The 23189-nt window shown below is 44.2% G+C and overlaps 1 protein-coding gene across 3 annotated transcripts; it reads right to left on the bottom strand.

Annotated features, from left to right (window-relative positions):
* Positions 1-4410: 4410 nt before the first annotated feature.
* On the bottom strand, positions 4411-22117 carry ppil1 (peptidylprolyl isomerase (cyclophilin)-like 1). 3 transcript variants are annotated; one of them, XM_072480317.1, is made up of 4 exons: positions 22073-22117; positions 15830-15984; positions 8170-8238; positions 4411-5986 (listed from the first exon to the last, which is right to left on the bottom strand). In XM_072480317.1, the coding sequence occupies exons 2-4, from the start codon at positions 15981-15983 to the stop codon at positions 5760-5762; spliced, it is 450 nt and encodes a 149-aa protein (XP_072336418.1). In that variant the 5' UTR covers position 15984; positions 22073-22117; the 3' UTR covers positions 4411-5759. The 3 variants fall into 3 exon arrangements, with proteins under 3 accessions (XP_072336418.1, XP_072336419.1, XP_072336417.1); XM_072480318.1 differs by lacking the exon at positions 22073-22117 and adding an exon at positions 17025-17046; XM_072480316.1 differs by lacking the exon at positions 22073-22117 and adding an exon at positions 16726-16865.
* Between the last annotated feature and the right edge of the window lie 1072 nt (positions 22118-23189).

Here is a 23189-nt window from a genome sequence, read left to right as displayed (position 1 = left end):
ATCTCGCGGAGTGTTAGGAGGAGGTCAGCAGCAGCAGCAACCCAAGGGTAGGGGGGAGCGAGGGGGGGGTCTCTTTCGAGGGGGCTATTTGGGTGGGTGGGGGGGGGGGCTTCCCCAGGGTACCTTTGAATGTCATATGGGGGGGTTGCTATATACGGGGGAAACCCAATGTATAAATTTTGTATTATTTTCGATTGTTGTGTTTGTGTTCTTTTTTCTTTTTGTTGCGGGGGGGGGGGCGGGGGGTTTGTTAAAATTTTGTTGGAAAATCTGAATAAACATATTTAAAGAAAAAAAAAGAATCTGCCTCCACCACGCTCTTGGATAGTGCATTCCAGGTCCTAGCTACTCGCTTCGTGAAAACATTTTTTTTTCATGTCACTTCTAGCTTTTTTGCCAATCAGCTCAAATTGGTGGACTGTGGCTCTCGACCCTTCCACCAGTAAGAACAGTTTTTATCCACTCTGTTCTGACCCCTCATGATTTTGAACACCTCCATCAAATCTCTGAACCTTCCCTGAAGGGGAAAATGAGCTTCGCCGGTCTATCCTGGCAACTGAAGTCTCTCAGCCCTGGGCCAATCGCATAAATATTTTCTGCACGCTCCCCACAGGTGTGTGTCAGTGTTTTATAAAGGTTCATTAAACAACCTGGCTTTAGTACTCCATGTCTCTATTTCTAAAACCCAGGATCCCATAAGTATTATTAGCCACTTTCTCAACCTGTCCTGCCACCTTCAATGAGTTGTTCACATATACCCTTCAGGTCCCTCTGCTCTTACATCTCTTTTAGAATTGTATCCTCTATTTCATATTGCCTTTCATCATTCTTCATGCCAAAATGTATTACTTCACTCTTCTCTACATTAAATTTAATCTTCATGTGCTTGGCCACTCCACCAGTCTGTTTACATCCTCTTGGTCTATCACTAACCTCTTCACATTGCACAAAATTTCCAAGTGTTGTGTATTCTGCAAACGTTGCCCTGCACACCCAATTAATACAGATCAATAAAAGCAACGGTCCTGATACCAGACCCTGGGGTACCCCACTGTTTACCCACCTTCCAGGCCAAAATCAACCAAGGGATTCAACTTTGCTGACAAGCATGTTATCAAACACATTTTAGAAGTCCCTGTACGTTACATCAATTCCATTAGCATGATCAACCCTTTCTGTTATCTCAACAAAATCTCAATCAAGTCAGTTAAACACTATTTTCCCTTATGAAAGCCATGGTAGCTTTCCTTAATAATTTGCATTTGACCAGTTGGCTGTTACTTTTGCCCCAGATTATCATTCCTTAAAGCATTCCAAGGTCAAACTGACTGATCTGTCATTGAAGGTTTATCCTTATACCTTTATTTGAACAAAGGCTCAAAACATTGCAATTCCCCAGTTCTCAAGGAACCACCCCTGTATCTAAGGAAGATTGGAAGATTATGGCATTTGCTTCCACAATTTCCTCAGTATTCTTGGATGCATTCCATTCATGCCTGGCGACTTATCAATTTTAAGTACAGCCAGCCTTTCTACCACTACTCTTGATCGCATTTTAGCCCCTCCAGTGTCTCAGCTATCCTTTTTCACTGCAGCTTTGGCAGCGTCTCCTTCTCTGGTAATGCCAGGTGCAAAATATTCATTTAGTACCTCAGCCATGCCCTCTGTTTCTAACTGAAAATCCACTTTTGATCCCTAATCCGTCCTACTCCTTGTTTATTAGCCTTTTAGAATTATGGCTGTGGAAAATGTTTGGATTCCCTCTTATATTGTTTTTTTAAATATTTAGCCTGGTTCTCAATACTATCTCACTGACATCTGTCATATGCACCCTTTCTCTGCTTCATCTCACAGCTTGTTTGTTCCACCTTTCTCCTTGTGGAAATTAAACTTGACTGTGCCCATTGTTCAATTACTGTTTCACCTGACAATTTTTAATTCCAATTATCACAGGCCCTCCAGATCAGTTCTGACCCCAAACTACATCAGCTATGTATTCACCTCAGGGTTCTCTGATCACCTACCTGCTGTCCTGTGATGCCACAGCTTTATTTTGATTTGTAGTTCTTCCAATGCTCTGATTCTTTCCCTTAGGCATGCTCACTCCAAGTCCCCACCACCGCTTTTATCTGTGCATCTCTAGCACTTGTTTTCCCTCAGGCTCACTCTCTCTGACTCAACCGACATGAGAGTCTGAACAGCTTTATGTGCTGCAAACATCTAAAAGCCTCGGAGAATACTGACTAGACCTTGCACAAATGGTAATTAGTAGATCAGATTTGTCCTGAAGTGCATGCCTTGCACGTTCAGGCTAAAATGTCAAGATTCACATTCAACATCTTTATCGCTGACTTACAAATAAGCTATTGTTTATTCTGTGAACAGTTTTCAAGTCAGCAACTTAGTAAAAATATAATTGTAACTTCGCTCCCAGACTCTTCTTCTGTGACTGGCTTGCACCTTCCCAACGTATGGAAGGAAACGGGTGAAGCCCGAGCTCTTTAGCAGCATGGTAACTCACCCAGGCATTACATTCCCAAATTTCAAATTATTGCAAGTATTAGGGGGTGGAAAAGAGTTAGTACAAGAGGGGCGGCAGGGTGGTTAACACGGCTGCCTCACAGTGCCAGCGACTTGGGTTTGATTTCAGCCTTGGGTGACTGCCTGTGTGGAGTTTGCCTGTTCTCCCCGTGTGCATGGATTTGCTTTGGGTGCTCCTGTTTCCTCCCAGTCTAAAGATGTGCAGGTTAGGTGGAGTGGCCATGCTAAATTTTCCCCTTAGTGTCCAAAGGTTAGGTGGGCTTAAAAGGATAGGAAGAAGGAGCGGGCATGGGTAAAATGCTCTTGCGGGGTCGGTGCAGACTCGATGGGCCTTATGGCCTTACATCAGCAATTAAGTGTGCGGCAGAGTTCAACTGCATCAAGAAATATGACCTGTTGGAACTCAATTTTATATAGTCAAAATGCTGGGTAAATATTTTCACGTGTAAGCAATGGGCATTCGGAGTTTTACTGCGGAGGTGGTGATGAGTCATCCTTTTGAAGGACCAATAAGAAATATATAGGTTCAAATAATTTAAGGAGGGAATTCTCAAATTGAGTTCACATCTGGGATCTTACTGAACATAATCAAGTGCCTTGCCAAAGGCATACAAAGCTTCTTATCATATCAATCTGTAAGAAAACTATGTGACAAGAAATATGTCATTCTGCAGGATTTAGAGCTAATCAATGAGTTGGATGACGAGTGCGTGTGAACAGTATTGGTAAGTGGAAAGAAATGAAGTACGTATGAAACTACAAATAGAAAATAGATCAATTCATGAGGATAGTGACTAGGTGAGCAAACCTTTTGGATTTCTTAGTTCGTAGGTCATTAAAGATATCTTCATACTGATGTAAACAGGATGTACAACAACCACAAAACCAAAATGAATCAAGATTTTGTAGTTGTTACTGACAACGTGGGCAGAATTTTCTCATTTTATGGCAGAGTGGTGCAGCGTGGAAGCCATGGGTCCCAACGGCAGCTTCCTCCGCCATATTATAAGGGACTTGTATAAAATAATTTAAGGGCCGGGTCGCACAACATCATGCTGGCAGGGTGAGGGTACTACCTGGGCATGGCGCTCTCTCTCCCTGGGGAATGTATTCACCTGCCCACCTCCAGCAGGTTCTGCTCACCAGGTACAAATTGTGGCGGACATGTCATGATTCACATTGGCATGCCCTCCCACCGACATGAATTGCCAACCTAATGATCTAAGCGGGAGGGTGGGGGTTGGGGAAAGGGACTGTGAGGCACAAAGGTTTGATAATTAGATTGAAGTGAATTCAAATCGGGATCACGTATTGAACGTCAGGATGCCCGCTCCATTATTGGCAGAGTAGAGACACCAATCAGAACAGGAAATACCACCAGCGTAAACTGCATTTTGGGACACCCGCAGGATTTCCCACTCCCGATCCGAACCCCGACAACGCTGTCAACCAGGATAGCAGCAAGTAGAAAGGGCACCAGCAGATCCTGCTTTTGATAACTCTCCAATTGAGAACAGGTGTCGACGCCAGGAGAGTAGGTGCTGGAGTAAGTCTGCTGCGTATATTAGGCCAAGCTAGGAATGTTTTGAAAGGTTTGCGTGCTCAGGTGATGTTGGAAAAGACCGGGAAGGCTCAGACTGGCTGATGGCGTGCCAAAGGAAAACCCTGGCAATCTAGTTCATAAATGGTTGCAGGCAGTCGAGCGCTTTTGCATTTTTTTTCAATGCCACCCTATTTAATTTTCAAAATCTGCTACTTGTTTTCGTTTTTAGATTCAACACAACAAAGTCAAGTAACGAAGACAGCAATTTGCAAAGTGAAGCTTCCTGCACTCTGCTACCAGAATACATCTTAACCCTGAGAACAAGCCCTACTACACCAATGCAAATCGAGTTTTATTTGCTACACCACTATGTCTCCATACAAAACAGCACAAGAACAATTTATCCACATTAAGAAATTAGAAACATGCTTAAACAGAACCTTCCTTTCTCACTCAGTTGTCAAGTGTATTGAAATCAAAATCTCTTCAGAAAGACACATATATTGGAACAGGATAGATATATATGGGACTGTATAAGCAGTACATTTGAATTTTAGTTCAAGAAACTAAATGATCTTCCGTTCTCAATTATGTTCCTGTAGAAAAAAAGCATGAAGGGCTCCAGTATTTGCAGTAAGCTGATGTATTTAATTTGGGCCAGATCCCCTGTGGGAAGATTGCTGCTCTCAGGATTCTGTATCCCTTACATGTGACATTTTTATGGTAGCATTTTGTTTATATAAAAATATTTAAAATGTTCCCTTTGCAATAAATATTACACAAATTGTATTCTGAAATTTCTGCTTAATTTGGCATTTTCATGTATTGTTATTTTACAAGCTGTAGGCAAAAACGTGCCACAAGGTACCAATAAGAAATGGCTTGGGGGTTATCAATGGCCAGTGGATGAATTCTTTTCTTTTTTTAAATTAGAGTTCCTATTTTCTTTTTTCCAATTAAGAGCCAATTTAGCATGGCCAATTCACCGACCCAGCACATCTTTATGGGTTGTGGGGGTGAGATCCACTCAGTCACGGGGAGAATGCACAAACTCCACACCGACAGTGACCCGGGGCCGGGATCGAATCCGGGTCCTCAGCGCCATGAGGCTGCAGTGCTAGCCACTTTGCCACCATGCTGCCCAGCAAGGGGATGAATTCAAATGTCCTGGTGAAGCCACGTGTGCTGCAGCAATGATTTCCCAATAATCCCACAATTGCAAATACACAAAACGCATGTACAGGAAGATTACTTAAAGCAAAACTTGGGGATTATTCCAAATCATTGAAGAGGTGTTCGAAATCATGAGGTGCCTGGACAGAAGGGGTGGGTAGGGAGAAACTGTTCCCCCCAGTGAAAGGATCAAGAACGAGAGGGCACTGATTTAAAGTAAATAGCAAAAGAGATAATGAGAAGAAACTCTTTTAGGCAACGAGTGGTTAGGGTTTGGAATGCACTGCCTGAGAGCGCGGTGGAGGCATGCTCAATTGAAGCATTCAAAAGTGAACCAGACGGTGATCTGAAAAGGAAGAATGTGCAGGGTTGCGGGGAAAAGGCATGGGGGTGATATTGGATGAATTGTTCATTCGGACAGCTGACCCAGATACGCTGGGCCAAATGGCCGCCTCTGTGCCGTAACAATTCTGTGAATAACATTAACAATAACAGTGGGGTTTTAATGCGATACATTTACTATGGCTTTCAAAATGATTACATCATCTGTAGGTCGGTCATCGCGGTTAGTCTCCACCAGTTCAATACGTTTAACTACTGACAACCCGTGGCAGACACGCCCAAAGACCGTGTGCTTTCCATCCAGCAGTGGCGTGGGTCCCAATGTTATAAAGAACTGGCTGCCATTGGTATCTGGGCCTGCATTTGCCATGGCAAGGATCCCCGCACCTATGAAGGGAAAGAGTAGATATATTAAAATTAATTATGAGCAAATTTGCTGTTGTGTAGATGGTTAATAATACTACTAAAGCTTTGGTTCAGAGGAAGAATCTATAGTAGAAAAAAGCTCAGCGCTGATGGGGAGATTGATTATGGACAAATGCCAGCCGATTTCTATTGTTTGCCTTCTCTGCTGTCAAATATAACATTGCTACATTCTTTGTCAAGGATGAGAATTTCTTTCTACTAATAGCCATTCAAACTATAAGGATAACTCAAGTTTTCGAGAGCAAGGAAGAGCCAACAAATGTGTCCCTCCTTTAGAGGTCAACTCATTGATCATACTTGATAACTTATTTTAAACTCAACAATTGTATTTACATTGCACTCCAGAAAAACAAGAGATAGAATTTTTCCATGGTTCTTCTGATACCCCATTGTTACTTTAAGGGAAACTTTGAAAACTTGGCATAAAAAGCCACTTCTGTTGTTTTTCGAGAGTTTCAACCAAATCTCTAAAGTTATGGTGGGGAGTTCGACACTTGTATATTTTCATTTAATAATAACTCGAGATTTGTGGGGCAATAACAATATCAGCACAATCACCAAATTTGGCAGAAAAATGTTGGGCTTATGTTTTCCAATGCAAGTTAAGTTTTAATATTATGTTAAGTTTTAATTACTACCAAACTCAGCTGACAATTAAATTTAACAAATGTGGATTCTCATTCTATCAGACTTGAATTATTTGAGGAGATTTTAAAAGTACATATTTTTACATTTTTCTTGGTGTCTCATCGCTCTCTCTCACTCAAGCTCATTTTTTTCCCTCTTTATTACACATTCTGTATCTGAATTGACATTCAATTTAATATTCTAATTTACACTTCCTGGTTCTGACTGAGAATTCTTCAATTTAATTTGTTACTGAGATACAGTTGCTTGAAATGTCCACGTGGGTCCCAGTTGCTGAAATGGATTTTAATTACAGCACATTCCAGTGAAAAAGGGCACAAAACGTCAATGAGCAAGTGTAGATTGCCATGGGTCACAAAATCCGGACCATTATTCTGGTGGTTGTCGATCAAAATCTAATTGTTTAAAGGGAGCCTAGCCACGGTTCTATTATTGTCTCATCAGTAAATGGCTCAAGAGGAAACAAAAATTATAATTTTCAAATATGTACAGCTCTTGTGATTGGTTTGGTTTGTTTTGATTGGTGGCTTCCCTTTGAATTTGAGAGGTCAAATATGGGAAAGCCTAAATGGCCCTGTAACTAGGGCAGCACGGTGGCACTGTGGTTAGCTCTGCTACCTCACGGCGCCGAGGTCCCAGGTTCGATCCCAGCTCTGGGTCACTGTCCGTGTGGAGTTTGCACATTCTCCCAGTGTTTGCGTGGGTTTCACTCCCACAACCCAAAGATGTGCAGGGTAGGTGGATTGGGCACTCTAAATTGCCCCTTAATTGGAAAAAATGAATTGGGCAAAAAAAAAAAAAAAAAAATGTTTTAAAATGTCCCTGTAACCTTTCCTTAGGATAAAAAAAGCAGCCAGTACAACATTACTATCCAAAATTAATCTAAGCAAAATAAAATGATAGAGTGATTCTGAAACATAAAAACGCAAAACAGTAGCCATATCATAAAAGACCATTTCTCAGCACAAAATATTGTGCAACTCCAAATTGCACAATATTTTGTGTCACTAAATCAATTATCCACTTTTTTAAAAAATAGACTGGTTCCTTTGGTAGTTCATATTTATACTCTATTTAACTTTATAACAATATTTAAATAGATAAACGGCTAATATACATGAATTGACATCATGGCATCATTATTGCAAGTATGGTTCACACAACAGTCTTGCTTCTAAATACATTTTTCCCCTTTCAATTGTAATATTGTAAATTCCAGAAATATTCTGGAAGAACAGCATTGCAAACAAAGACATTTGCAAATACCAGTGTGCCCTTTAGGAAGGCACTATCAGAAATCTCAAAAAATCATGAGACCCCTATTATTACTTTCGTCCATACCCTAGTATTAATGACACACAAAATGTCTGATACACAATAATGTATTAACTTTATACTGGATATTTGTAAATAGTCAGAATATTTCTCTTACATGCAAGACTCGCTAAGCAAAAACAAAACATTTGCAGAAAGCTCAAAACATACAGAGAGTTTACCTGTGAATTTTAAATCTTTGTGTATTTCATCTTCAAAATGCTTTCCATAGATAGATGACCCCCCTCTACCTGTACAAGCAAACAGTCAGAGGTTGGAGTTATTTGAAACATTTTAGCACTGCCGTGCTTTTCAATTTATAAAAAGATGGACGTCAAAACAAAAATCAATCTCTTAATTGCTAGACAAATATAAATATCAATTTAAAGCATGTCTGAATTGGGATAATGAGTCAGCTACCACATTCCCTCACCACACAGTTTGCAATTGTAACACTGGTTTATCCTTCGCCACTGTGAAATGCCAAGGTTTATATATTGATTAAAAATGATAAACGCATGGCCGGGAGCTCCAATATCTGACGTTGTACCATCTTTTTTTAGGGGCTGGTTTAGCACAGTGGGCTAAACAGCTGGCTTCTAATGCAGAACCAGGCCAGCAGCTCGAGTTCAATTCCTGTACCGGCCTCCCCGAACAGGCACCGGGATGTGGCGATAAGGGGCTTTTCACAGTAACTTCATTGAAGCCTACTTGTGACAATAAGCGATTGTTATATTTATATCATTGTATTATTTCCTTTTTTTTTAAAATTCCAATTAAGGGGCAATTTAACGTGGCCAATCCACCGAACCTGCACATCTTTAGGTTGTGGGGGTGAAACCCACGCAGACACGGGGAGAATGTGCAAACTCCACATGGACAGTGACCCAGGGCCGGGATCAAACCTAGGTCCTCGGCGCAGTGAGGCAGCAATGCTAACCACTGCGCCACTGTGCTGCTCATGTTGTATCATCCTTTATTGCATTTTGAACAGTAAAACCGGTACTATAGATATCATACATTCACACAAAAAAAAAAGCAATTTCAAACACAACACATCTTTTCTCCCCCTTTCCATAAACAACCTTATTCATTTCACTTTCATCCCCATCTTTCCACAGACCTTAAAAAAAACACAGGATTTGTATTTGATTTGCACAGCAAATCTTTAAAGTGTTGGCTCTAACACCCTCAAATCAATAGTGAGACCCTTGGAATTGTTACTGGCCTTATTAAACATATCAGGCTCCAGACTGATGTGAACACATGGTAACCACTAGCTCAGCTCATTCATTTGAAAATGGTGACCCTGATAAAGACAGGAAGAGTGCCATTCACATATAGTTATTTACGATAGAAGCATAATTTTGGCTACTCCACAGCTTGGAACATCAATTACGCTGGACTGTTCTGCCAATCTGAGCAAATAGGGTTTTAGCCCCTGAACAGAATGTTGGGTAGTAAAATAGGTTAACACAGTCCGAAGCAAAAATAAAATGTATGTAAGGTGGCTTCCGGTAAGTCTTGTATTCAAGAATAAGTAAACAGTGCAAACCACTTTTCTGGGATTTAATCTCATTTGAAGGTGATTTGTTTAACAGCATAAAATAAACTGTTTAACTTTATGTTATCAAAAAGTAGAGTAAATTGGATAGTCCCAAAACCAGATGTGGGGTAATTGGATTGTTGAGGCGCCAACCCCAGGGTGTGCCCTGTAGGCACGACGACACATGTGGAAGACAGGCACTGGGAATAACTGAAGTGGCAGTGGTCAGCCATAGAATCATAGAATTTGCAGTGCAGAAGGAGGCCATTCGGCCCAATAAGTCTGCACCAGCTCATGGAAAGAGCACCCTACTTAAGCCCATGCCTCCACCCTATCTGTTATGGGCAGCACGGTAGCACAGTGGTTAGCACTGTAGCTTCACAGTGCCAGGGTCGCAGGTTTGATTTCCATCTTGGGTCACTCTCTGTGCGGAGTCTGCACGTTCTCCCTGTGTCTGCGTGAGTTTCCTCTCACAAGTCCCGAAAGACATGCTGTTTGGTGAATTGGACATTCTGAATTCTCCCTCTGGGTATACGAACAGGCACCGGAATGTGGCGACTAGGAGCGTTTCACAGTAACTTAATTGCAGTGTTAATGTAAGCCTACTTGTAACAATAGAGATTATTATCCCCGTAACTCCACCTAACCTTTTTGACACCAAGGGGCAATTTAGCAAGGCCAATCCACCTAACCTGCACATCTTTGTTGCAGAAGCTATCATGGATTATGGCACAAAAACAGAAAATACTGGACAATCTCAGCAGGTTTGACAGTATCTGAGAGAGAGAGAGAGAGAGAGAGAGAGAGAGAGAAAGGAGCTAACGTTTTGATTCTGGACGACTCTTTGCCAAAGCTGGAGATTGTCCAGTGTCTTCTGTTTTTGTTTCAGATTCCAGCATCCACAGTAATTTGCTTTTATCTATGGGTGATGGCAAGTTTCTTCTCAAATCCCACTTCACCCTCATCCCACAATCTATTCTGATGCACACGCTACAGTTGGTGTAAATGGTGACCTCTTCCTTCCTTCACCCCAACCCTCCCCTTCTGCAACTGCCACCTGGGCAACCAGCAGTACCCTAGGCTAAAGGCCTAGAGGGAGGACAGAGTGAGGAAGGAAGAAACACTGCAGCCTCCAGCTCAGATACCAGGACTGCACAAAATTTGCAGGTTAGCAGAGAGGCAAGATCACTTTCTGGTGAGCAAACAGACACGAGTTAGCTGCAGCCAGGCAGTGGGAAAGGATCATGCAGGTACCAGTTCCCCAGTGGGCAAAGTTGCACCGGAATTCTGCTGCAGGGCACTCAGGTGAGAGCTTCAATCTGAGCCCTCACCGTCTAGAAAATGGCTGATGGGACGTACACACAGAAATGCTTTGATGCTCTGGGAACAGGAGCAAAAAGAAATGCACCATGGAGAATGTGGAAAAGAAAATCTGCCAAAAAATTCATTCCTAATTCAGCTGTCGGGCCTGATTTGAATTCAAATCCAGCAGCAGACACTGGGATTAAGTTTTTAAATCCCGTTGAAATGGGACTACCTAGCTCCTGGTGTGAAAGGTGCACTGAACATAGCAAGCCCAATCCAGCACCAATTGGGAATCTCCGTCAAATAAATCAAAAGGATTGGGAGGACCATAAACAGAAAGGGTACAACTTGAATGGGAATCATGCTTTTTCCCCCAGCATAAATGTCTTTGACGGGGTTGAGAGAAAGAGAATATTTGGATTATTAAATGTATTAAATGAATAACAGACTGTCAACGTGGAGGGCGGAACGGCAATGGGCGTACTAGCCCAAAGCTGGGGAAGCAACAAGAAGCCGGTGGCATTTTTGTCAAAAATTCTTGACCCGGTGTCCCGTGGGTGGCCCTTGTGCGTCCAGGCAGTGGCTGCCACCGCTGTATTGGTGGAAGAAAGCCGAAAGCTAACCTTCGGGGGACAACTGATTGTGGCCACACCACACACGGTAAATACTATCCTAACACAGCGGTCACACCGTTGGCTTACAGACTCGAGAATCCTGAAATATGAGGCCATATTAATGGAAAGAGACGACTTGAAAATCGTCACCGATAAAAATACAAACCCCTCACAGTTTCTATTTAGTGACCCTGAACAACAGGGGGATCCGGAACATAATTGCTTGGACCTCACAGAATATCAGACAAAAAGCAGGGAGGATTTAGGGGAGGAACCTCTAGCGCTCGGGGAGAGGTGGTTCATAGACGGTTCATCCCGTTGTGTGGAAGGGAAGCGGTGTAGTGGGTACGCGATAGTAGATGGAAAAACATGCCAGAGAGTGGAAACGGGCAGATTGCCAGGTGACTGGTCTGCCCAAACGTGTGAATTATATGCTCTCTTGCGGGCTTTGGAGTTACTGCAGGGAAAAGACGGCACAGTATATACTGATTCTAAATAAGCCTATGGCGTGGTCCATACCTTTGGGAAAATCTGGAAGGAAAGGGGACTGATCACTACCCGGGGTAAGGGATTAGCACATGAGAAATTGATAGAGCGGATGTTGGCGGCTCTCCAGTTGCCCGAGGAGATTGCAGTTGTAAATGTGCCGGGACATCAAGGGGGTAGCTCCCCAGAAGCTTGCGGTAATAGGTTAGCTGACGAGGAAGCCAGGCAGGCCGCAGTGACTGGCCCGACCCGCATGATGAGTCTTATCCCACAGCCACTACTCCTCACCAAGAATCCGATTTTTACATTGGCGGAGCAGACACAGCTCCAGGAGCAAGGGGCTACCAAAAATGAAAAGGGGGAATGGAGGCTGCAAGATGGCAGACAGGTGTTAAATAAAGAGATCTCGAGAGAACTAGTGGGTCAGTTACACTCACAATCTCACTGGGGCACGCAGGCCCTCTGTGATGCTTTCCTGCGTGTATATGCCTGTACCGGGATCCATACTCTCGCCAAACAGGTGAGCGACCGGTGCATAATCTGTCAGAAAGTTAACAAGAAGAATATGCGGCGACCCGTTGCAGGGGGCCGCCCGTTGGCAGTCAGACCGTTCCAACGTATTCAGATTGATTTCACCGAGCTTCCCCTCGTGCAACGGTGGCGGTACGTTCTGGTTATAGTTGATTACTATACACGATGGGTGGAGGCTTTTCCAATCGCCACGGCTACGGCACAGGCGGTCGGCAAAATCCTCCTTGAACAAATAATTCCGCGATATGGGGTCATTGAGTCCATTGACTCCGACCGCGGAACGCACTTCACTTCTAAAGTCCATAAGCTCATTTGTGAGACCCTAGATATCCGGTGGGATTTGCATACCCCCTGGCACCCTCAAAGCTCTGGGATGGTGGAGAGAATGAATAGCACCCTAAAGGCCCAGCTGACAAAACTGATGGCTGAGACAAATCTGCCCTGGACTAGGTGCTTACCGCTGGCGCTATTACGTATTAGGACGGCGCCGCGGAAAGACATAGGGGTCTCACCCTACGAGATGTTATTCGGATTACCCTATCTGGGACGAACTGAGGGTACACCCACTATAGAATGTAATGATATTTTTATGAGGAACTATTTACTGGCGATGTCTCGTTCACTTACAGAATTAAAAGAGAGGGGTTTGCTGTCTCAAACACCTCCTCTGGACTTTTACATCCATAAGCTCCGGCCAGGAGACTGGACACTGATTAAGTCATGGCGAGACGAGAAACTTAAACCTGTCTGGGAAGGACCATTCTTGGTTTTGTTAACCACTGAGACCTCCGTCCGTACAAAGGAAAGAGGCTGGACTCACGCCGCTCGAACCAAAGGTCCCAGTGAACCTATGCCGGACGAACTACCAGCTGAGTGGGCTGTCCAACCCGGAGACCGCCCGCTGACATTGACTTTTACCCGAAAGACACAATGATCAGGTACATCACTCTCGTATGTGCCCTCCTCAGCATTTGCACAGCCACTGTGCCTCCATGCACTAAGTGTTACACGGAACTCCGCTCAGGCACCTGCTGCCCGCCCCAATACTTCACCAATGAGTGCTTCACCTCGCATACAGTCGTACCACAGAAGTACCACACACAGAAGGGTACTACCTGCACAGAAGGCAGCGTGCAATATGTAATGTTTAAAAATACTAGGGTGACAGGCTGTCCACAACAAGATTGGCTCTGTGTTAAAAGCCAGCCAGGTACAGGGGGATCTAAGACCGATAGGGTGCGAGAGAGAATAGTAAAAAGGAGGAAAAAGAAAGGGCAGAAGAAGAAGGGAAAACAACCCCCAAACTCCTCACACTATGAGCAGCTCAAGGAGGAGATACAGTTGGCAAAGTCTGGGGGGAACTTATTTGTAGACCTTGCGCTCCGTATTACACAGACCCTTAAGGTTACCAATTGCTGGGTCTGCGGCGGACCCCTCACGTTGGCCCTGGTGAGGGGCTACCGTCGATGCCCCTGATTTATTTGACTGGAATATGACCACCGGCATGGTCCGCCGACCACAGACCTGGGTGCTCACGGACACGCCCTATGCACGACATTGTGTCTCCAATAATCCGACCGGACCAACGGTACGTCCTGTAGGCACAAGCCCCTGCGAGTATACTAAAACTTTCGACCAGGATGGTAACACTGCCTGGTACCCCAGTGTCCCGGCCTCGTACTGGAGTCAGGAGAATGATACGCGCTCCCCTCTTTGTAACCAGACACGCCCAGGACTGTGGAAGTGTCTGGCCTACAATGAGAACCCGTATGTGGGCGTACCGGGCTTAGAACACTGGGGTAACGCCAGCACTGGCGGGCCGGCACCGGAAGGCCTATTCTGGATTTGCAGTGACAGGGGCTATTCCATACTACCTCCCAAGTGGAGGGGGACGTGCTCCCTTGGTTTCATCCAGCCGGGGTTCTTCCTTCTCCCAAAAGATGGAGGTGATACCCTGGGGATCCGGCTATTTGCGAATTAAAAAATGGAGGCCCGCACCAAGCGGAACCTCCAGATAGGGGATTGGAAGGATGATGAGTGGCCTCCTGTGCGTATCATCTCCTATTACGGACCGGCAACATGGGCTGAGGACGGCTCCTGGGGCTATCGGACCCCAATATATATTTTAAATCGTCTCATCCGCCTGCAGGCGGTCTTGGAGATTATCACGAATCAAACTGCCGATGCTTTGACCTTTTGGCCCGACAGCAGACGCAGATGCGGGCGGCGATACATCAAAATCGATTAGCTCTCGATTACCTCCTCGCGGAGGAAGGAGGGGTCTGCGGGAAGTTTAATCTCTCGAATTGCTGTTTAAATATTGACAATAACGGAGAGGCGGTGCAGGCGATAGCCAAAGATTTAAGAAAGATTGCTCATGTCCCGGTCCAACGCTGGACTCCTCGCGGTGGGGCATGGTGGAACAACATTTTTGACGGTACTTGGTGGAAGACCTTGGCATTTATTGTACTCTGTGTCATGTTGGGTTTTATGGTCCTACCTTGCCTGATACCCTGCTTCCAGCGACTTATCACGAGTGTGGTCAGCCGGATGGTTGCAGTCCCGGCACAGCGATCGGCCCCAACATCTCAGGTCATGGTCCTGCGCCCGGCTCTCACCGAGAAGAGGCAGATTAAATTGATGTTACAGCGCCTTGACCGCGGCACTTGAGGTTATTTATTTAACACATGATAAAAAGAAAAAGGGTGGATTGAGAGAAAGAGAATATTTGGATTATTAAATGTATTAAATGAATAACAGACTAAAAGACTAACACAGGCTTGTGGAAAAGTATTGCTTGGACAAGGAAACAGATGCACATGAGGAAGTGGAAATAATGGAGAAGTAGGTATAGCATTAACAGAAGAGATAATAATAGGTCTGAATGTTGAGCAAGATAGATTGGGGAAGGCTTAGCAAAATAGATGAGTGGACAGTCTTAAAGACATAAACAAGCCTCTGAGGCTGCGCAAATGTCCAAGGGAACCACCCACTGGACAGAAAGAGTACGGAAACGTGAACATATAATGTATGATGAAGCGTGAATACTGACATATAATGTATGATGAAGGCGTATAAGGAAGAATGTGAACCTCAGTGAAACCTGATCCAATCAGGAGGAGAGGGCAGGAGAATGATAAACGAATAAAGTGCATATAAACAGACAAAACAAGCTATTTGGTGTGCTCCTGTATAGGAGGCACCCGACTCTGCAGACTTGTATAAGGATAAATAAAACTCTAACATGCTTCTAGTATTTTTGTCCTCAGTGCCAGTGATTGTGAGCACACATTCAAATCTCACAGGGTGAACACCAAAAATAAATGCTTGCACCACCTTTCTGGATTTTCCCAATCTTACCTGTTCCTGTTGGATCTCCGCCTTGAACCACAAAACCACTGATGACTCTATGGAACTTTGTACCATTGTAATAAGCCCTCCGAGTCAGCTCAGCAAAGTTCCTGCAGGTTTTTGGTGCATGCTTCCAATATAGCTCCAGTAATATGGTTCCCATCCTGTTTTAAAATTTTAAAGAATGTATTTTTAATGAGCAGCTACAAGAACAGCTTATTAATCTAATTCCAACTGAATTCCGACCAGAGACCTCTTTTATGGTCACAAGCACCCACACTGGTTGTCAAAGTTAATTTTGTGAAAACCAATCCACTAAGTTAAAAACTTCTGCACTTTAACAGAAATTCCTTTGCAATATTTCTCTCCTCGCATTGAAATGTACCTGGTGCAACATAAAACCTGCACTGTTCACTTCACCACCAGGAATTGTCGGTTCACACAATTTTGAGGTAACTTTGGGTTGAATCAAGAACAGGAAGTTCCTTGACTGATGCCTCCAACCTGGGAGAGTTCTGAAGCTTGCAATTAATTAATGAAAGGATAGGAAACATTCGATCGGGTTAATTTTTTTTTTTGGGGGGGGGGGGGGAGCAGGATGATCCTAGTCAGTGTTTTGAATACTCAAAATGTATATATATTTATAAGACGTTTTTCTTTTCTTTTAAAAAAGCGCAATAAATAAATCCTGTTCATTGTCAAGCTCTTTTTTAAAAAAATCAATTGTGCAGATTCCCCAAAACTCTGCATTGGAATTGCAATGGAGGAGGCCGCTGGGGCGAGTGGAAGAGGCCATTTCCTCCCACTTGCTCATTCATACTGGTGTGCCTGAGCACAGCAGCTCCCAGACTGCTCACTGCCCCCACTCCTCCCCTGACCCGCATCCTCCCCTGTCCCGGCCTTACGTGGTATCCAGTGTAATACTCTGGGGTTGCCAGGTGTCCGGAGGAATCCCCGACATTCTCAGTGTTCCACCGCTCGCGCTCCCGGGGAATCCCCCACCTGCACAAAGAGCGTCCCACGCCGGCCCGCCCTCCAGTGTCACTGCAAATACTCCTCGGCTAGCACCTTGGCTCCCAAAGGCAGAGGGTCCAGCCTGCAGAGGACCACGTCCTCCTTTCCTTTTTCTTTTACAGCGGGGCTGCAATTTTCGCCCATTGTCATAACGTGTTTTTTTTAAAAGACAATTGTAAAAAAAATATACCTGGAGACTGCCACAGTATGGAAGCATGATCAGGGATAGAGAGAGAGAGAACTGAGAGGTTACAACACTCAGCAAATCCTGCCGGCTGGAAAGAGCTCGGAGGCAGGGTGACACCCGGGCACGAGGATCTGTTGGAGTGGGTAGGGGTCTGTTGGAGTGGGTAGGGGTCTGTTGGAGTGGGTAGGGGTCTGTTGGAGGGAGGTCGGAGTGTTGGGGGTGGGTGGCGGTCTAATCGAGTGTGGGGGGTGCATGGGGATCTGTTAAGAGTGTGGGAAGCTGGGTGAGATCTGTTACTGTTGGGGGTGGTGGGTTGGGAGATCTGTTATAGAGTGGGGGTGATAGGTTGGGGTCTTTTATAGAATGTGGGGGTGATGGGTTGGGGTCTGTTAGAGTGTTGGGGATGATGCGTGGGATCTGTTAGAGTGTTGGGGTGATGGATTAGGGTCTGTTATAGTGTGGAGGTGGTGGGTGGAGGTCTATTAGAGTGTTAGGGGTGGGTGTCCTCGAGTATGGGGGTCTGATAGAGTGTGGGGGTTTGAGTGGGATCTGTTAGAGTGTTGGGTGTGATGGATGGAGGTCTATTATAAAGTGTGGGGGTGGGTTGGGGTCCGTTATAGAGTGAGGGAGTGGGGATCTGTTGTGGTGTGTGGGAGTGGGTGGAGTCTGTTACAGAGTTTTGGGATGTGGGTGGGGTCAGAGTGTATTTGGGGCTCTGTTTAGAGTGTTGTGGGGGGTCAGGTCGGCAGGGGTTTGTTAGAGTGTTGGGATGGGTGGGGCTTTCCAGAGCTGTGAGACTGCAGGAGCAGGGGTAGAAAAGGTACTGCGCGTACATGCGATTTATAGATGTGGGAATCAATGGCTACGGCCCACATGTCACATGTGCAAGTAGCTTTGATGCGGGACTTTGGGTGCCCTCCTGATAATCTGGCTCTGGCAACCTCGCCAGGGAAAAACTGCATGCCGGCAGCATTTAGCCCAAGACAGGGGCCCATGGCATCAAATACAGGACAATCTCATAAGATAAGGGATGGTTGGTCACCCTGGACTGTGAGGGGTGACCTAATAGGAAAGGATAGCTGGAGAGGGGGAGACGGTTAGATCAATTGGCTGGGCATTTGGTTCAGAATAACAACAACAGCATGGGGCCTGATCCTTGTTCCAGCTGGGGTAAACATGGAGGTTGCCTTCTCGTCCTGCCATGTAACAAAATCACAGCATTCGCCGTGGATGATAGCTGAACACAAACAGGAGATGGGGACAATTTTCTCAGGTGCTTGGAGGCAGGGGTGGGAGCTATAAAAATTATATCAGACAGGAATGCTAACACATTCCTTCTTCCTGTACGTTCACACAGTTTTTACACATGTTTTTCTGGAACTGCCAACAACGGAACGGAAACTTAAGCACTTATATTCAGACTGACCTTGTCTGCAATCAGTTCAATGCAGGCAGAACATCCTGAAAGATCCACAAATTTGGTTACAGCAGGTAATGTGAACTATAAAAAAGTCCTTCAATTGTGAACAACACCTTATTTATTTTGTACAAAACAATTTTATGTAAAATTTACAGCACAGGATCAGGCCATTTGGCCCTACTGATCTATGCTGGTGTTTATGGTCCGCACATACGTCCTCCCACACCAGCTTCATCTAACACTTTCAGCATAACCTTTAGTCCTTTCTCTTTCATGTACTTGTTTATCCACCCCTTAAATATACTATATTTTCCTTCAAGATTGCCAAGTGATCGCAAGTTCCATGTTCTAACCACTACCTGGACAAAGTTTCTTCTGAATCCTCCAGTGGAATTATTCCATTGTCTTCACCATTCTTCCATCTAAGTAAGATGAATGACATATGCAGCATGTCAAATCCATTGGGGATGGGCTAACTTCATACGGTGCACTTTTGCTGCTGAGACCAGTCTGTAAGAGACAGGTTCTGGCACAAATGCCACGTATTAAGTTGGTATCGGGTATCATTGTTTTCGGTGTTGGCGTTTGCTGCCAAGCCACTGTCGCCACTGATCATCGTGGTGGTTGCACGCTGGCCTCCATGAGATATGGCCAAACTTGCTCTATCATTGTCTACTGTCTCCCAGCCTTCATGCCAAGTGTGCAAGCAGAACTTTACACAGAACCTAGACCATCCTTCTGGTAATCTGGCTATGGCAACCTCGCATACAGAAAATCCTTAGGAATGCCAACATCTTCCATTCTACAAATGTGCCTGAGCCAACATTTCTACTTGATGAATACCAACATACTGGAGAGTTTTGCCTTTCAGTGGACTGTCACATTCATCATTTTGTCCTTCCATGAGATGCCCAGAATGCTTGGCAATAGTGAATATGAAAGTTGTTGAGCTTCATTTCTTGATTGCTGAAAGTTGTCCCATGTTTCAAAGCCATGCATCAAAATGCTGAGATCGCATAAACCAACATTGTGGCCCTAAGAGTCAACTTCCTGTTATTCCGTGACTGTTTTGTGAATCAGCAGCTTTCCCTATGCGTACATTGAGTTCTGCAAAACGTGACAGATCGTTTGGGACTGTGGACCCAAGGTTGCGAAATTGCTAACCACTGCCAATGGGGTGTTATGTAACATGATGAGATTCCCATGGTCCCTTGACCAGTTTTCTTGATCCTTACGGTCAGGGAGTATAAATTATAGGGAGAGACAATCTGAGTCAATATCCAAGGTTACATGTGATAGACTAGTGCAGGATCATCAGTGTGGAGAGGTTCGCTGATCAAGAAATGCTGTATTTTTGTCTTCACTTTCAGTCATTGTGATGGGGATTATGAACAACTACCTTATAATAATAACCCTTAATTTTGGACTTCTCCACAAGTGGAAATATCTGCTCTATATCTATTCCTTTGAACAACTTAATGATTTTAAAGACCTCCATCAGGCCTTCTTTGATCTAGACAAAAGATCCTTACTTACCTGGTCAATCTTTCCTGATTGTTACAAACTTAGTCCCAGTACTCTTTGTAAAAAAACAATTTCTCTCCTCTATACCTTTTTTGTAACGAGCGTAGAAGCCTACACTATAAGTATGATTAACTCTTTAAAAATCAGCTGAAGAAATTTGGGTTCAAACTGTTTAACTATTTAAATTGCCAACTGTTATCAATGTTCACAGAAAGCTTACCCACATAAGCTAAATACAGTTCACTCACAAACGTGAAATGCAGATAACTTAAGATTCGACATTACAAATGAAAAATCATACTTTCAATTTGCCGTTACAATATGTAAAATATGAAATAACTGCTGCAATACTACACATTAAAGAATCAAAATACTTGAGGGAGAAAATATTGCAGGAATGCAGAGAGGGAGCAGGGGAGTGTGACGACATGGATAAGGGGTTCTTTTTCAGGTTGCCGACCTGTAAATAGTGGGGTTCCACAAGAATCAGTGCTGGGACTGCAATTGTTTACCATATATAATGACTTGACAGAAGAAAGCAAATGTACTGTAGCCAAATTTGCAGATAACACAAAAAGAGGTGGAAAGGCAAGCTGCGAGAGGGATACAAATCATTTGCAAGGAGATATTGATAGGTTAAGTAAGTGGGCAAAAAGTCGGCAAATGGAGTATAATGTAGGAAAATGTGAAGTTCGTTTTGGAAGGGAGAACAAAAAAAACAGTATTATTTAAATAGAGAAAAATTGAAGAAAGCTGCAACACAAAGAGACTTGGGAGTACTTGCGCATAAAACACAGAAAACTAGCACACAGGGGCAGCAGATAATCAGGAAGGCTGATGGAATGGGGCAGCAGATAATCAGGAAGGCTGATGGAATGTTGGCTCTTATTTCAAAAGGGTTGTAGTATAAGAGTAGGGACATCTTGCTGCAACAATACAAGTTATTGGTGAGGCCAGATCTGGAGGACGGTGAGCAGTTTTGGTCCCATTATTTAAGGAAAGATTTATTTCATTAGAGGTGGTTCAGAAAAAATTCACTAGGATGATCCCTGGTATGGAGGGATTGTCTTATGAGCAAAGGTTAAACAGTTTGGACTCTATTAATTGGAATTTATAAGAATGAGAGGTGATCTCAGTGAAGCATATGGAATTCTTAAGGAACTTGACAGGGTAAATACTGAGAGGATGTTTCTCTTCATTGGAGAGTCTAGGACCAGAGGGCATAGTTTAATAATAAAGGGGTGCCAATTTAAGTCTGAGATGAGGAGGAATTTCTTCTCTCAGAGAGTTGTGAATCTTGGGAACTCCTTATCACAGAGAACTGTGGGGACATAATCGGAGATAGATAGATTCTTGATCTGTAAGAAAATCAAGGGTTACAGGGAAAGGGCAGGAAAATGGACATGAGGATTGTCGGATGAGACCCGAGGGGCAGAACGACCTACTCCTGTTCCTATTTCTTATGATCTTATGGGTTGCTCTTTAAAAGAGCCAGTGCAACCTCAATGGGCAGAATGGCCTCTATTTGTGCTGTACTATTTTATGATTTTATAATCCCAGGCAAACAGTTCACCTGAATACAAACATTAGCATTTCAGCATCTACAAAGAAAAGCTAATTATGATAGCAATTTATTTAAAAGAATTTTTTAAAAACTCCATCTAGGCTGAAACTTCAAGATATCATTGCACTTTTGGAGGTGCTGTCTGTTGGATGCAACGTTAAACCACCGGTCTGCTCAGATGGATGTAAAAGATCCTATTATTTGAAGGAAAGCAAGAGTTTATCCCTGGTGTCCTGTCCAATATGTCCCTCAATCAACATCACAAAACAGACTTCTGATCACATTGCTGCGTGTTGTACTTCACGGAGGATGTTTTTTTAAATTCAGGTCGCATTCATTGCCCATCCCTAGTTGCCCTTCAGGTGGTGGTGAGTTGCCTTCTTGAACCGCTTTAGTCCATGAGGTGTAGGTACACTCACTTTGCTGTTAGGGAGTTCCAGGATATTGCCCCAGCGATAGTGAAGGAACTGGCGATATATTTTCAAGTCAGGGCGGTGAGTGGAAATATAATAATAATCTTTTTATTGTCACAAGTAGGCTTACCCAGAGTTCGGGTGAGTGGCGAGAGAGGGCTGTGTTTTTGTTGGTGTTCGGGTTTATCCTTGAGGTTCTATAAAAAAAATTTTAAAAATTTAATTAAAAAAATAATTATTTAAATTAATTAACTAATTGAATATGGCTGGATAGGTGATGTGCTGTTGCTGTATGATGATGGAACTGGTGGATCCCATTGAGACCGTCAGTGACCACATCTGCAGCAAGTGTTGGCTGCTCGAGGAACTTCGGCTCAGAATTGATGAGCTGGAGACCGAGCTGCACACACTGCGGCACATCAGGGAGGGGGAAAATTACCTGGACGCTTTGTTTCAGGAGGCAGTCACACCCAGTAGAATAAGTACTGTTAATTCGGACAGTGGTCAGGGACAGAGTGGTGTGACTGCAAGGGAGGCAGGTAGGGGGATCCTGAGTTTAGGAGTTGAGGAGCCTCAGCCCTTGACCTTGTCCAACAGGTATGAGGTACTTGCTCCCTGTGTGGATGAGGAAGAGGGCTGTAGGGAGGATGCGTTGACTGACCACTGCACCGTGGTACAGGAAGCCATTCAAGAGGGGGGAGCAAAAAGAAAAGTGGTAGTTGTAGGGGATTCTATAATTAGGGGGATTAATGGCATCCTTTGTAAGCCAGATCGAGAGTCCCGCACGGTATGTTGCCTGCCCGGTGCCAGGGTGGGGGACATCTCTGATCGGCTTGAAAGGATTTTGGAGAGGGAGGGGAGGATCTAGTTGTTGTGGTCCATGTTGGGACTAACAACATAGGTAAGACTAGGAAAGAGGACCTGTTTGGGGATTATCAAACACTAGGGACTAAATTAAAGAACAGGTCCTCCAGGGTTATAATCTCTGGATTACTACCCGAGCCACGTGCCAATTGGCATAGGGTTGAGAAAATTAGGGAAGTTAACACGTGGCTAAAGGAGTGGTGCGGGAAAGATGGATTCCATTTCATGGGGCATTGGCATCAGTACTGGGGCAGGAGGGACCTGTACCGTTGGGACGGTCTTCACCTGAACCATTCTGGGACCAGTGTTCTAGCGAATAGGATAAATAGGTTGGTCACAAGGACTTTAAACTAGCAAGTTGGGGGGAAGGGAAGTGTAAAGCT

This window comes from Scyliorhinus torazame, chromosome 17, assembly GCF_047496885.1.
Source record: "Scyliorhinus torazame isolate Kashiwa2021f chromosome 17, sScyTor2.1, whole genome shotgun sequence".
NCBI lineage: Eukaryota > Metazoa > Chordata > Chondrichthyes > Carcharhiniformes > Scyliorhinidae > Scyliorhinus > Scyliorhinus torazame.
This window is presented reverse-complemented; position numbering and strand designations above follow the sequence as displayed.